The 15,292-nt window shown below is 40.2% G+C and overlaps 1 protein-coding gene and 1 long non-coding RNA gene across 2 annotated transcripts; both read left to right on the plus strand.

The window, feature by feature from the left end:
- The first annotated feature begins 92 nt into the window (after positions 1-92).
- Positions 93-3,426, plus strand: LOC147755366 (uncharacterized). The gene is made up of 2 exons (XR_015327878.1): positions 93-1,789; positions 3,246-3,426. It is a non-coding gene; the product is annotated as an uncharacterized LOC147755366 (long non-coding RNA).
- A 5,544-nt stretch (positions 3,427-8,970) lies between these two features.
- LOC147755367 (uncharacterized) lies at positions 8,971-11,741 on the plus strand. The gene is made up of 2 exons (XM_086989418.1): positions 8,971-9,598; positions 11,353-11,741. The coding sequence occupies exon 1, from the start codon at positions 9,066-9,068 to the stop codon at positions 9,549-9,551; it is 486 nt and encodes a 161-aa protein (XP_086845544.1). The 5' UTR covers positions 8,971-9,065; the 3' UTR covers positions 9,552-9,598; positions 11,353-11,741.
- The last annotated feature ends 3,551 nt before the right edge of the window (positions 11,742-15,292 follow it).

A 15,292-nucleotide genomic window follows, 5' to 3' on the forward strand; every position in this document is an offset into this window, starting at 1 on the left:
ACATCTGTATTTCGATCCTACAAAATACATTAATTCATTTAGTTCTATATATAATTCTATGTTCTAAATTGATTTTCCTCGAAGTTGTTACAATCATTGTGTAGTGTTTCTATTATTCTCAAGTAAGATGCGACACATGCTGGTAAGCGACGTCCTTTGACGTACCTGTATGGCCCTATATGCTCGTGGAGACAAAACCAGGTGAAATACCTAATGATGAACACGATATATTTTTTATTTGATTTGGTTATATTAAATCCAGCGCGGCGTGAGCTGCACCTACACCGCTCTGTTCGATAGATCGGTGGATGTAGCATAGACCATGCGAAGTAAATATCGAAAAAGAGTACCACAATAGTACCACAATGTATTTTGTTGTGAAATGGCGTCTTGAGGTCAAATCGAACAGGTTAAATGTACGGTGATCGGTCTTGAAAGCAGCACAAGAGCATTTATTTGAACATAGCATGAATTATTAATGAACTATGAAGAATCTGAGTAGCGGGTTAAAAGTTGCTGAAATAAGACAAAAAAGAACACGTATGTTACAAGCTATAAACTATTAAGTATGTATAGTTATTCGAAAATCAGCACAATAGAATACAAGGTAATACCATTATTCCTGCGTCGAAGTCGTGCTCAATGATGAGTTACAGTCTTATTGAAAACTTGATTCTGGTCGCCATAGGGAATCCGCATGAGATTAAAGCCATCTTATTTCCTGAAATCGTAAAGTTGCAATGTTAAAATAAATAGGGCTTCTATAAGAAATTGTTGCTTTCCTCACGACCTGCTTAAGCTTAAGAAATTAGTTGTACCGATAATAACGGAAGCTATTATTAATATCGGCCAGCATATTCAACGTTTGTATCTTCATATGTTAACTTCTAGAAGACTTTTAAACGCAACGAAGCACTCATGTGTTGTATAAGCAGAAGATACTTTGTGGGTGAAACAAGTATGGTCGAAAGCCGAATACCTGAAAGAAAATAACCATAATATTTCATAATAATTGTCTCTTTATAAATAGTGATCCTTAGTTGCACGCGCATGACCGCACGTTTCATGGATGGTTTCCCTTTTGTGTATTGTGAATTATTTACTGCTCTCGGCTTTCTGGCTAAGATAATTTCATTGCCACGTGTAATTCAATAATGTCTTTGACCTTGGTACCTGTTCTCTATATAGAATTGCGTAAATTAAAAAAAGGTATGACTTCCTTGCTTTTATATTTAATCCCAATCGAATTTTCATAATATATTATATTTAACAGAGGCCATGGGTAGTTAGTACTGCTAGAGAACCTACTAAAAATCTCGAACGTAGAAGGCACTGGGTTTCGGGCTGTGCTTGCGATATTGCGCCACGGTAATCGGCAATGATTTTTCGAGCTCTGGGATTATCTGTAGAATGAAAGTTTGTTCTGGTTCATACAAGAGAGCAGGTGCGCTTGAGTGAGAGACTCTGAGCACGTTGGCTATCTTCGCGTGTCAGTCGACAACTTCGTTGGATACATCGCACTTAGGCTTGCCAGTGAACGTCGTGAAGGTTGTGCAGCGACGATAGGGACGCCAGACCTAGTTGTAAACGTATATGCCTGCTAATCTTAGCAACACCTCGTAGCCGAAGTTGGAACCCGAGCATAAACAGACTTCGTTTCGTGTTCGGAGCCGACCGTCCGACCGAACGCCTAAGAACGATGCCGAACAGTCGTGTATGCCTGTAGTATTACGGCAGGATGATACGTCGAACCCGGCGCTCGAGGATAAGGCGACGACACAGGAGACAGGTCATTTTAGTATGCTACTCCGCTGCTAAAAGCAACTAAAATTTTTCTTTTTTTTTTGATAAGCTAGTCAACAGAGTAGGCTTTTGCAAATTTTCACTAAACTAGACAAGATAAAATTTAGATCTCCACTTACAAGCAGAAAAAACCTGTGGTGAGAGCTTTTTATGAATGAAAGATGAAGGGCGGTGTTTGTGATGGTTCAATTGTGTGTGGTCAGAAATTATGAGCACACAGTTCGAGACCATGAGGAGGCACAATTCATTATCTACGTACAGGGAGACAGCCGGTTAGCGTGATACTTCATGAATTTGGTTTCGGAAATATTACCCGGAGCTGTTTGCATTGCTCGTTATGGCGGTGACGTCAATATACAGAGTGTTCAGAAGATCAGCAGCAATGTAACAGATTTATCGAAGTTAGACTGTTTTAAATGTAATATTTTTTGTTTCATAGTTTGTTAATGCATATTTTGATAGTAATATTTATTTTAAAACAAGGACGGAGAGATAATGTACTTAAAAACTGATTTTGGCATGCCGTTTAATACCTTGTGCGCTCAATGGGACTCTACAGAAAGCTTGACGTTCTCTAAAATCGACTTGCGGCATTCCCTTCCTTCCATTTAGTTTAGAAACATTACCATCTGTTTGTGTGAAACAAAAAAATAAGAGTAAATTGCATATAAGTTACGCTTTGATTATACTCTCAGAGAATTTGGATACCTGCTTATGTATAATGTACATAATGCAGTGTACAAAGATCAGAAACCTCGAGACTCTTTTGAAAGAACTACATAACTAGCATAATAACCTAGTAACGATAATTGCTACGATAACGTTTCTTCTATTCTAACAAGAACATTATACGTAGATGCCGAAAAACAAGAATTAGCAATAGGTTCTCACTAACAAATATCTTTGATTTCTATGATACATTCCCACATATACGACATTGTGTGTTGTACATCATCTTGAATATTAGAATTAATTTTCAGTTATCCTAATCATTCAACATAATGGTGAAGAAAGCATTTGTCTGTGTCATATATGTGATGTGGGCCAGACAAAAATCCAAGAAAACGTAATGCCACACGTCCCTTTCAATATGAGTATGTTTACGTTGTATACTTTGTAATCTTAACATTTATAGTAGCTTCAAATGTATCGTGAAAGTTGTCATACCTGTCTGCAAAATGATCAAAAGTAAGTGACATTTGTCAGCACTTCAAGATGCTTTGGTAGGTAGCGTACCGGGTTGATAACCCTTAGACCTCAGGTTCGATAATCAGGCTCAGAGATTTTAGAGTTTTTAGTTTCTAATCAAGAAGTTTTCTAATCTAAGACGTGAAACTTCGTCTGGTCGGTGTGGGCACCGTATCACTTTCCACTAGAAATAGGTCCGTATCAGACCACATGTATATTACTTGTAAGAATTATTCATCACTAATGGGTTGCAGGAACTTACGAATATATTATAAGTTTAAAATATGCGGAAATACGAAGAGTCATCAGAAGACGAAGAGCGGATTCGCAGCAGTGATTAGCGACCAGAATAATCTTGGAAAATCGCGAAACCTGCTGAGAAAACGACGATAGTTTTAACACATTGTGAAAAAAAATAAAGCGGTAGACACATAAGCCTATTTCATTTTCTCACTAGTATACACATTTTTTTTTTTTATCGTGACGGCTAAATGCTAGAAATGCACGTTGTCAGCAACAGTGTCACATATCGTTTTAGCGGGTCGCACACACTTAGCGGGTCGTAACCCTAATGCAGATTGTAATTTTCATACACCGGATCACGGACATGACTGACTGTTGAAGAAGTATTGGTACTCAGTGACTGCAGTCTTTTTAAAAAAAAAAAACTAGACAATATTATTACGATCTCGTTGGTATTGCACCAAGTTTTATAGTGTTCTCAAAGAAGCCTTATCGAACACGGGCTTCACCCTCATCAAAGCAATCTGTCACCGCCCACTTGCAGCATAGTGGAGGACATCGCGCTTTGCAGGCTCATTCGCAAAATACCCTTTCAACTGTGATGTCCGTGCACATATCAGTTTCCGATGAGATCATCTACCACCATACGCGTACCCACTTATCAAAATGTTTTTCAAAATCGTAGCATAGTGAATGGATTGGATTTTCCATTGATAGATAATGTAAATGTATTCAGAATTATTCGAATGATTTGATATGATTCTAATGGTAAACAGGAGATAGATACGAGCTTTACCGTCAGATATGAAAAAAATAATATTGAACGATTTTAAAAAGAACGCTCGTTGCCTTTAGTTGATCTTAAGGTAGCCCTTTTTAAACAAATCCTCAAAAATCAATTCCATAATAGAATGTAATAAATTGAATCAAGGCAAGACAAACTGAGACGCTGCAGATTCGGCTATACAAAACGTTTCTTCAACATAACATGAAGTTCTGGGTCGAGGCATTACGGACTGTTTTGATTGGCCTGTTTACCAAGGTTCGTATTAAAATACAACAAAACGTTTTGTTTTCCTTTTCTTGTCTATTTTGTCCATGCTAGTTACTGTTTCAACTCATAGAGAATACGGTCGACGAGCCTTTGTAAAGCGCCTTTGTCAGGCCATTCACATTCGCAGATGAGAGTATTAGGGGCTCATTGCAATAACGGACTGCGTCCCTGCTTCTTTTTGTGTATTTGTAGATGGGAATAATTTGATTTAATTAATTTAATTTTGATGAAAAGCAGACATCTAATGCGAGCATTCGGAATGTCTTAAACCAGAACTAGTCCAGCTGCTTAATTTACTCACGCTTCAAATCTCTAACAGCTACATTGTAATAGTGCCGTCGTCCGGTATCCGTCATACCGTAGTAACAACAATTGTTCCAATGCCGTATGCTAAATTTGGTCCAATCACGAGCCCTGATATACGTAGGCACGTGCGCCGATGCTACACTATTTCGTACGTACTCGACTGCTTTTATAGCATCCAAATTGCTCTGCTGAGATTGTAGTTCATCAGGCCGTGTATTTATGGTCATATAAACACAACTGCTTGAGGTCCACTGTTTACCTAGAATATTACTGACCAAGTTCTAGTCACAAATTAATACACGATAAAAGTTAATCGTGCACACATTTCGGAAAATATCGACAAAGTTTTTGAAATGGTACAGCTATGTTGGCGTAAACATTTGACAAAAGTCGTTTGTTGCGGCTATTCGTTGGAGCCACACTTCACGACCTGCGTTCACTTGTCTTAAAAATAGCCTATTGCAAATCAGGTGCGATCTTTATTTATAAAATGAATCTTTTGCAGAGAATAACGCATTTCGGGGTAAACAACTGTGCCCTTATATAGATTTTATTTCATTTGAACGCGTAGCAAAGAACGCGAATCTGGTCGACTGCTAAATCGCGTTACTCGTTAAATAAACAAGCTAGAGCTGAGAACATCCCTTCCTGAAATCGTTGAACCTGAATTACCCCGAAGCTTTTCGCGTGATCCATCACGACCGGATAAGTATTCGATCCACTTAAGTAAGTTTAGGCGTTGAGGTCTAGGGCTACTGCCTACTGAAAAAGCAGTCATAATTTCAATTGTATCAATTGTTTAGGCATAATGCTTAACAGTTAACTGTGTAATCATCAGTTGTATCACAATATGCTAAGCACACCTTTACATAACTTGTCACATGCTTTAGTATCATCATTTTATCGCTCGTAGGTTAAAGATCTTATGTGCAGTCGTGTCATTTAAGCCAATAATTATAAAATACTATTTTTCAATAAACTGGCACTGATTGATTTAGTCAACTTTGCCAAACAACACCTCGAAACGATAATTTTATGATGTGCTCTATGAACATTCAGGGTTTTTACCCAAAATACTATAACATCTTTACAAATGGTATGCCTTCGACGTCTTTTTGATATTAGCGCTATCGGTCTATTATATTTAGGTAGCTATTTCCAATGCTAGAATTGCAGAGGGTCGCCTATACTCATCCTCTTTAAGTAGGATTTGTCAACTTGGCACAAGTAGTTCTTTTTTAGAACACAGATCTCGTGTACACATTCGTCCATAAGGGTAGTAAGTTTAAATAGATGCGCCTAAATAATTTCAAAAACCTAATTTCACAGAGGTCCTACGCGTCAAATAATCAACCCGTGTACAAGTTATCATGTGAGCGTCCATATGTGTGGCTTCATTCAAGCGCAGATCTGTTAACATCCCGCTCATATACATAAAACTTCAACTATTGCTACCATCAGTAGTGTTAGCATTGACTAATCAACCGGCTGATCAGTAACGTTATATGTTCGCCGAAATGGCCAATACCGTCATGGTCAAGGCCAATTGCGTGGTCGTCATAGGCTGGCCCCGCGTATCCTAGGTACCATGACAATAACCTCTGTGGCAAAGGCTGTACAAGCTAACAGGATCGGGTAAACGTGACACACGACATGGTACGGATGATGAACGTGAGTCACAGGTACTTAGGCAAGACGCCAGACATCCCGCGAGGGTGAAACACGTCATCGTCACAAAAAGAACGATATGTATCTGCGGCAGGAAGGAAGAGATTTGAGGCGGAGCGTAAGAAAGGGTGAAAAAAAAACGAATTCGATAAATAGAGCTAGATTCTGGAATTCAGTAACTAATTTATATATAAATATATATCTGCGAAATGCACAATTGAAGATTACCAGGGAAGAAATCGCTTGTTCAAAGAGAATCATTATAGGGTATCTTATCACATGTAAAGGGGTTTCTCAGAACGTTATGTCAAATCTAAGATTAAAATTATAATACGTGTTAGTACGTACAAATTAGGCGATGTAGAGGTTGTAGAGCCTTAGCAACGACATAAAGACCAGGCCATAGGAAATATGCGCAGAGTATTTTACGTACAAAATATATAGCAAGATGTACTAGACTTAGTGTCTAAAATAACAGGCGCTTAGATGTTTTTTTTAAATTTAAACAATTATCCTTTAGAGAAGAGAGTATAACTACGGATAAAAAGTCATAAACATATTTTTGAGGATTCTAACTAGGTATTTGACAATGCGGCTATGATGAGTGTCGCCCATCAACAATATTAACGTGAATAGCAATGTACTATTTGTCTGCATCTTCTGCTTTTCCTAGTGATATACGAAGTACTATTATGATCGCGCATGGTCTAAGGATATATCAACTGTTGAACTTCTTGTGATTAGCTGCCACTTTATGAAAACATTATGCGTGATTCCGGCATTGACGGTAATCTATTATTAAACTATTAGCCTCTGAATCAAAATCGTTCCGGCTCAACAGTTTGGATAAGCACCTTAAGCGTTCGGTGTTCAGTACGTCTCATTCGCCTTACCAATTCTATACTTGCAGCGAACTTCATTTTCAATGTCGAGGGAAGCGGTCGTACAAACTGAAGCACTTTGTAGCAGTTCTTCTTGTTTTTGATCTGAGTTGTTGGGCTCGTATTTGTCCTAGCCATGGAACCCTTCCTTAGTTGGGGAGGGCCTCTTTTTGTACAGGCGGTGTAGTACAAATGAGAGGCTATTATCAAAGGGAGTTAGACAGCTTCACTATGAGGTGCTAGGCTGGCAAGTCTCTATTAGTTGCAAACCAGAATGTGAAGTTCGCTTACGCATGGTTCTTATAAAGCAACCATTATGACCATGGTTACTGATGTGAACTTCAGAGAAAAGTCGGCAACTTTCGGAATACGCTAACACGAAAGTAACGGGCGGACAGCTGCGTACGAAGATAAGGGTGGGTCGCCTAAGCGGCTCTAAAAGGACGCGATTCTTGCCAGCACCAGACGGTATCGCGAAAGGCAGTACAAACTTAACGATACCGTGAAAATCATTCAAAGGCTAGCCAGTTTCTAATCAAGGCTAGTCAAAAACCTATGGTCGTTGAATAGTTTGCAATTACATCGCTAGGAAGAAAGGTCTAAATTGTAGTTCATTACCGCTCTTGATAAGCATTGAACGGAACGTCTTGATATTAAGGCAAAGCTAAAGAGTCTTCCCTATATGTTGAGCGATTCAGTGTGTTTTGGACTTATAATGCTAGTGAAATCGATTATGCTCAGCGTTCAGTACGTTCATGTTATATTGCTTGATTCCGTGTATCTTCTATAGGACTGTGTCTTTGTCACAGTATTATTGTAGGTTAAAGGGCATATACGAGGGAATATTGATTTGGTGTCAATCGAAGATAAACCTAACGTACCGCAAATTATGTTGTAGATCAGATTTGATACTGACTGATTACCGCGTACGTCCCGCGTACAGCTGTCTCTGTTAACAACTAGTGTCGACAGCTGACACAAGAATGTTGGCATTATTGTTCATGAGATCTCTAGTACGCACTGCTCAGCCTCCGGCTCTTCTTTGAAAACCTTGTCGTTCGCCATTGATATCAATAATAAGGCAGGGGTCGCTAGTGGTAGGAATCCTCACTACGCCGTAACTTCTATCCTAAATACCGCAGATATTATCGTTTTCCTATAGTAATTAATGATGTGATAGCTGTTCAATAATTATTGCCGAAACAAAATCATGCAGCATGTGAAAATTCTCTAGCCCGTAGTCGCAAACAAGGAAAGGGAGCTGTTGTCAGAATTTTCCTCATGAGAAGTGTACCGTTTGCTATATGAATTTGGTAAAAGGTCTTTCAAGTTAAATAGTTAGATTACACTTCGATAGAAATGTGCATGCGCTGTAAAGATTACCCCTTGCCTTTTTCCCAGCCAAAACTTTTCTCGAAATAGCTTATAATACTTAAAAGGGAAATTAAACTACGGCAAATGTTCCAATATTTCAATGTGGAGCGACTGTCTTTTCTTTATATTACTTTTGTATCAACTATATGCCAGCACATCGAAGTCCAGCTAACAATGCCATGGTGCCCGGGGACACATCCGGATGCACAATGAGACCAAACGCATTCAAGTGCCCACCAGTTCGTTACATCGATTGCTAAGTAAAGCCGCTTATTGATCGATGTCTTGGTTTGCTAGTACAAAAGTTTTAGCTTTGCGCAAATGTTTTTCTTTATTGATTGTAAATGTCGACATCAGCTCAGATAAACAACTTTTCGAGGTTCCTTTTTCCCTGTTTGGCGCGAGTATTTATTTTCGTCTATTTATTATAGTCGCGAAAATGTTTTATCTATCCGAATTGTACGAAAAGCGGAGGTGTTCTCGTGTTGAAAACGAAGCTTTTTATATGACCATAATAGCATTTTTATAGGTTACAACTTTTGTACAAGATGGTTGATTTGGCGACAGATGCCACGCTTCTGAATAATGTGACGGTCCGCAAAGACATGACGAAGTTCTCCGTCGGCAACGGAGAGTTGCGTGGAAAGGATGTCACCATTTCGACTCCGCAAGAGGAAAAGGTGGTCAATAGTGAAATAACTGCAGCAAACATACGTGCATCAATGGCCAAGCTTTGGGAGCATCTTGAAGCTAAAACCTGTCAGATTCATCAAAAGGCAAGATTCCTCGCTGACGGTGGTTCTTCTGACGCTCTGCTCTATCTAGATGAGTTATGGCGAATTCGAGCTCATATGCTCACATCACTGAAAAGGCAACAAGTGGATTTCCTTTCACTGGATCAGATAATTGTTAGTTTACGCAGAATGCAAGGTAAAGCTTCTCCCGATGACAATAAAGGACCGGTAGTGAATGAAGCTATTGTTACCGAAGCAGACCCCGCAGCAAGCCTGACCCCATCTGCTTCAGGGAAATGAATCGCTAGTAGGTTGTGGCCTTCACCTTAAAGGGAATTGTTTGTCAGGTAGTTACATCGACGCTGTAATTTGTACGATATCAATACGACGGTCAAAAGTTTATAATTCTATCTACGAAGTATTGGGCGCTATCGAACGAAACACATGACTACAGCACGCGGTACTCGGAAGTTTCATTTCAGGCACCACTAACATCGCTGAATGTTTGACGCTTCTCGCCCAATTTTAACGCACCGTTGACCGTTAATTCGATAAAAGTTTGTTTCTTATATGATAACAATACGACGTTTACTCTGTGCAATCGTCCGGTGTCAGGGACTGGCGAGTAGTCTTCTAAAGATAACTGAATAATTATTTAAACTTTGTACTACGAAATCAGTAAACGATGTACGCATGTAACATCTATGCTTATCTGTCTCCGAAAATATCTTGGCCATTAACAATTTTTCGGAGATAAATACTGGTACGCTTTCCAGCTTAGCGAAAATTATATGGAAATGGCATAGAATTTATTTAGGTACCTTATTAGGACTCGTAACTTGTGCGGATTGTTACCGAGTGAACTTTTAGAATGACGATGTAATGGCTATTTGGCGAGTTGTTGGATACAGATACATACATTCATACGGTTCGTAGTTTTAGCAGAGTTTATAATACAGAACGTTTTTTTAGAAGGAGCTAGTTACAAGCAAGAATTTTCAGTGCTGTTCGGTAAGTGGGCGTTGTGAGGCAGAATTTGTGCTTATGTATGTATGTATGTATCATCATGCAAAATACAAGCGTTGCAAGAATGGCCAAAAAAGGATCTGTTCTTTATTAATCATAGAAATCTTCGCACAAGAAGAAACGTTAATCATTTCGATTGTGTTCAGCTATAAACGAGCTACTAAGCCTGTAGCTGCTCTAGTACGACAACCTGTGTAATAATGTAAGAAAAATTGATTTTCAGAAATAACAGATGTGTTTATTTGGTAAATAATTTGTACGCTCGGCGGGGAATCAAATGTGAAGCGAATGGATGCGTACTCAGCCACGAAGTTGATAGAACTATTTATAATTGGCCCTTCAATATAAGAATCTACCATAATCTTTTCCCGATAACAATTTGTTCATGAGTCATACGGTTTTGGCATGAAAATTTGAAACGTATTTAACAATGTAATAAAAGAAAATGCTTAATGCCGAATCATTTGATTGTTTATACTGCAAAATTAATGTCTATATATAGCTGACGAACGCGTCCAAATTATATTCATAAATATATACGTACGAAATATGTGTATCCTACTAACAACAGAAATATTACGAGGTAAAACGAAGGGCGACTTATTTACGTATGTTAAACTGAAATTGAAAGATGTGAAAGGCAGTTTCTAGTAGTTGTGATAGGTTAACATTATATGAAGACACAAGCGTAAAGATTCCGTAAAGACCAATTTCCCTCAAATGCGGACTACTCAGTACGCATATTGCACATTGATAGTATAATATACAAAAACAGCGCACAGGCCTTTATCCTACTTCGGCTAAATCGTGCTTGCAATGTCTTTTGTATGGTGCAGAGACAAAATTAGGAGAAAGAATAGATCGGCATATGATTGAGATTACAGAACGTTACTACTAGAATTTTCTTAACTATCCACATAAAACCAAACGCTATGACTTGCTTGAAATTCGTTAGATTAGTGGTATGGAGAGAAACACGAAAACGAGAACATGAATACAAACAACAAAGGCACACAAATATACTTACGTGCAATTCTAAGTTAAGCTTATTTATTTTTGTCTGTGTTGTATGTAGAAATTTGCAGAAGCGAATTCCCAGTAGCCGTCCTGCCTGTATGCTCCATGAGGTTTATCGCGTGGACGACGGGAAGAGCCGTGGAAAGCTGCTTCAATAGCGATTTCTTCCCATGCTCCCGTGGTCGGCTTGTTGTAGTGTATGTAATAGCTTACTGGATGTATCTGACTAGATGTACCGAAGAGCGACCCCACCAGGGATGCTGAATTGCTGCGCAATACAAGACCACTCGTGAAACGTATTCGTTCGAACCACGACCTAAGGCACCGCTGACGACCAGCGAGAACAAAGGCACGGTCCATAATGGAGACGTCAACTGAAGGAAACCATAATAATAAATACACCCTTTTGAATCTGCAGGTTTACGTGGCATCCTGCTCGCATCGTTTATGCTTACTAATAAGAATATATTAGCGCGTATAGTAGTGTAGTATGGTATTCCAACTATATTTTCGTAAGTTTTCTGGCTCTCGCCTTCCCTATTCATGTGAACGCATTGCCAAAAAAAGTATGTCACGACTATTTTCTATGTAAGCCTTTTTATAGTTACCACAGTCCTGTACGAGATTGTTATTATAAGATTAAAATTAACGAACCTTTGTTAGGTTTTTAAAGTGCATATTTTAAAGAAGCTGTGAGATCGTTTTCGGTGACAGCATTCTTAGCTTAGCGCGTAAAAGCTGGGCGAGCAAGATTCTATGTTGGAAATTGATCGAAGCCTGATTGCGACGGCGCCACGTCTGATTGGACCGACAAAGACTAAAAAGAACAGTAAGTAAGCTTATATAATCGTCAAATGCTCCAGTTTCGAATTCGAGCATAGATTAACTCACTGCGTTTTGCCCCGAATATAGCCGGCCGTCTGAACTGATATTTACTAGCTTAAGGACTCTACATGAAATTCGACACATCTATACTAATACGGTGTGAAATGGTATAATCCGTGTTCCGCCTTTTGCAAGCTGCTTGTACATATCGGAGAGCTTGATGTACAAGTGCTTTTGTTCAACTGCTTGCGGTGGCTACAAGAATAAGGACTCTTTCAGACCAATACTAAGAAACACATTGTTCCATTTACTGTTAGAAAGGTTAAAGAACTTGAGCTCATTTGGGCACCCACCGACCTGTGGTTGGCCACGACGATGCCGCTGAAATTTTTCTGGCTTTGGCAGCTACTCCGACGCAAATGCTTTGACTCCGCCCGATGCACGTGGCCTTCCGTAAAATGGTTCCGCCAGCATTGGAACCGACTAGCTGTTGGCCTCTGCCAGTAGACAATGCATCATGTAGCAAAATATGATGTCGCGAAACAGCGCAGAAAACCTCTTAGATTATCTTTACCATAGTTGAACCGATGGATGGATTCGCGGATTTAGGGGCGAAAACTTTTTCATCCAATGAAGCCAGTTCCAGCAGCCCTAAAAATATTTCCGGGATTTTTCTTCCTCAATGAACCGACACGAAGCTATGTCTCAATAATCCCTTAGTTCGCTTTCCACCACTGCGTTATCGGAAAGATGTCACCACATTGATAACCCATTCATCCATAGGCTGCTAAGTTTATATGTTTCGACCGTCGACAGGCTAACGAGTGGAGGAAGCTTTGCCACAAAGAGGTGAGGAACAAACGACGCGCGGAACTGGTTGAGAAGACGCAGCAGGGCATGAAAGGGTGGCAATAGCTTTGAGTATCGGACTGTTCAGTCAGCTATTTGGAGTAAACTACAGGTCTTTGTCATGTTGGGATGTTCGCCTGCTGGGCTGCTACCACGCTATCTGTTTCAGAGTATCGAATGAAGAGAAAAAAAAACGTATTTCTCTCTCACTCTTTCTCTCGGTGTAGCATCAATGCTATCATTCCTAGAACAACATAAAGACCAGGACCAGACCGAGCCTGAGACGAGATATGGGATTTCTCTTGAACAGGAATCTTTCAGTCTACATAGGGTACCTATAGATGAAAGGATTCTGCCTCGTCTGTGCTGTAGCGACTCCGACTCCGAAAAGTCTCCGAGAGAAGACACGAACCATCGTCGTTTGACTATTGGGCTACAGAGGTTCACGAGCAAAAACGGGCTCTATGTTATGTCGTAAAAGGAAGCAGAGTGAGTGGTCCAATGATCCTGTTGTAGTGGCTGACAAAAATCAGTGTGTATCTCTGATTTGACCTCACACTCGTTGATTTCCGCTAAGATCTTTTTCTTTTTTTTTTGTTCTCTGTTTTCACCACGAACACCAGCATCCGCTTGCTTGTAGCGAAAATAAAACTATAGCAGACTCTGGGCTTCGGCACGGCGAATGCAATGTTAGCGAGTGTTTGCGGGTGTCCGTCAAGGAAGGCCATTTCTGGTTCAACTGTTTCAGGCGGCGTTCGATGGAGAATAAAAAGATATGGCTCGCCAGCTTAGTAACCTGAGTGGTGTTCCTTGTGCTGTATGGTGGTCTTCTTAGGCTGAACTAACTAGGCCTTTGTTACCTGCCGAGATTATTTTTCGGACACCAAAAAAGGTATATGATGAGGCAGAAGTTTGGGATATTGAAAGCACTGGCAGTTCAGTGGCAAAAACGCAATGAAGCTCACGCTCTTGCATGCGGCAGTACTTCATTTGTTTGTCGGTTCGTATTTAAGGGCCCGCTTGGAAAGCCCCAAAGGTCCACGCAGCGCCGAAGTTCGGTGCCCGCTCTGTACTCGATGTTGGGCAGGCTGTAACGCAAGCAGCACTTGAAGGCGCGCGCTCGTAATAGATGTATTGGGAAACTGAGAAAAAGAGGCTAATCTTGGTTTGCCGGCTCATCCGCTTGATTGGTCGTTCACTGGCTGACGACAACCTAATCGCTACTCGCCAAGCAACCCACATACAACCGACCACACTAAGTGAACATTGGAGCGCCAGAGACAAACATACGGACAATCAGGGCATACCAACAGACACACGCGTACAGACTCGCTGGCACCCGTGGATCGCGAGGCCGTCTTTCCTTAGCTTTTTTTTTTCGCCGGATGGAGTTCGCCAGAGTATTAAAGAAGGGAAAATGGAAATATGAGACGTCGTTCAAGTAGGCAGCGGAAGCCGAACGCCAGCCAAGGGCGCAGAAGTGCACAAGTCGAGCCAGAGATTATATTCAAATCAGCAGTATCCCAGCCGAGTCGGTGGAAGGTCTCTGTCGATAACTGGCGGTCAGCAGCAGTGGTGGATGAAAAAGGAAAACGAGGAACGTTGCCTCGGTCCCTTCCATACGTCGACTTGACCCGAGAAGAGTGCACAACTCTCTGCAAATGAAACGAGGAAACGAAACCGACCGAGATGTGGGACGCGCGCAGAATAGCGGGAAGGCCATGGAGTAAGTGGGCCGATGAACTCGCCGCGTCAAGAAAGAGGATGTACAACCCCTTGAAAATTACATTAGGGCTTTGCTTAACTATGTTCCGACAAATCTGGAGTTAGCAAGTTTGGACATAGTACACATAATAACTTATCTCAGAGGAATAAAAAGATGGGAGAAAGCAGCGGCTGGTAGAGTCCAGAGTTCATATTTGTTTACATCAGAAAATTGGTTCTTATAGATACGTTTGATACATGCATGTGTTGAATACGGAATAAGTTTTAGTGTGCGCATGGATGATAGCTGGAGTAATTTTCAAAATATAGATAAAAATAGATTAACAAACAAGTGAGCGCAAATGGATAGTTATCAATTATATACAAACGCGGTTTCCATAGTAAAACACCATGGGACTGGACGTTATAATGTATCATTAAGATGGACTCTTTAAGTATAGATGGCTAGGATTCTTTTATCAGTCCTGACTGAAAATGTCGATTTGGTATGTAGAGCAACTTTTGTCAACTTAATTCGGTTTCTGAGAAACCTTCCTGTATAATTTAAGTGAGCATGATACTTAACTCCACAGTGCTGGCATTAAGATAACTTTGAGCAG

Source organism: Varroa destructor, unplaced genomic scaffold, assembly GCF_002443255.2.
Source record: "Varroa destructor unplaced genomic scaffold, Vdes_3.0 BEIS01000005.1, whole genome shotgun sequence".
Classification (NCBI taxonomy): Eukaryota; Metazoa; Arthropoda; class Arachnida; order Mesostigmata; family Varroidae; genus Varroa; species Varroa destructor.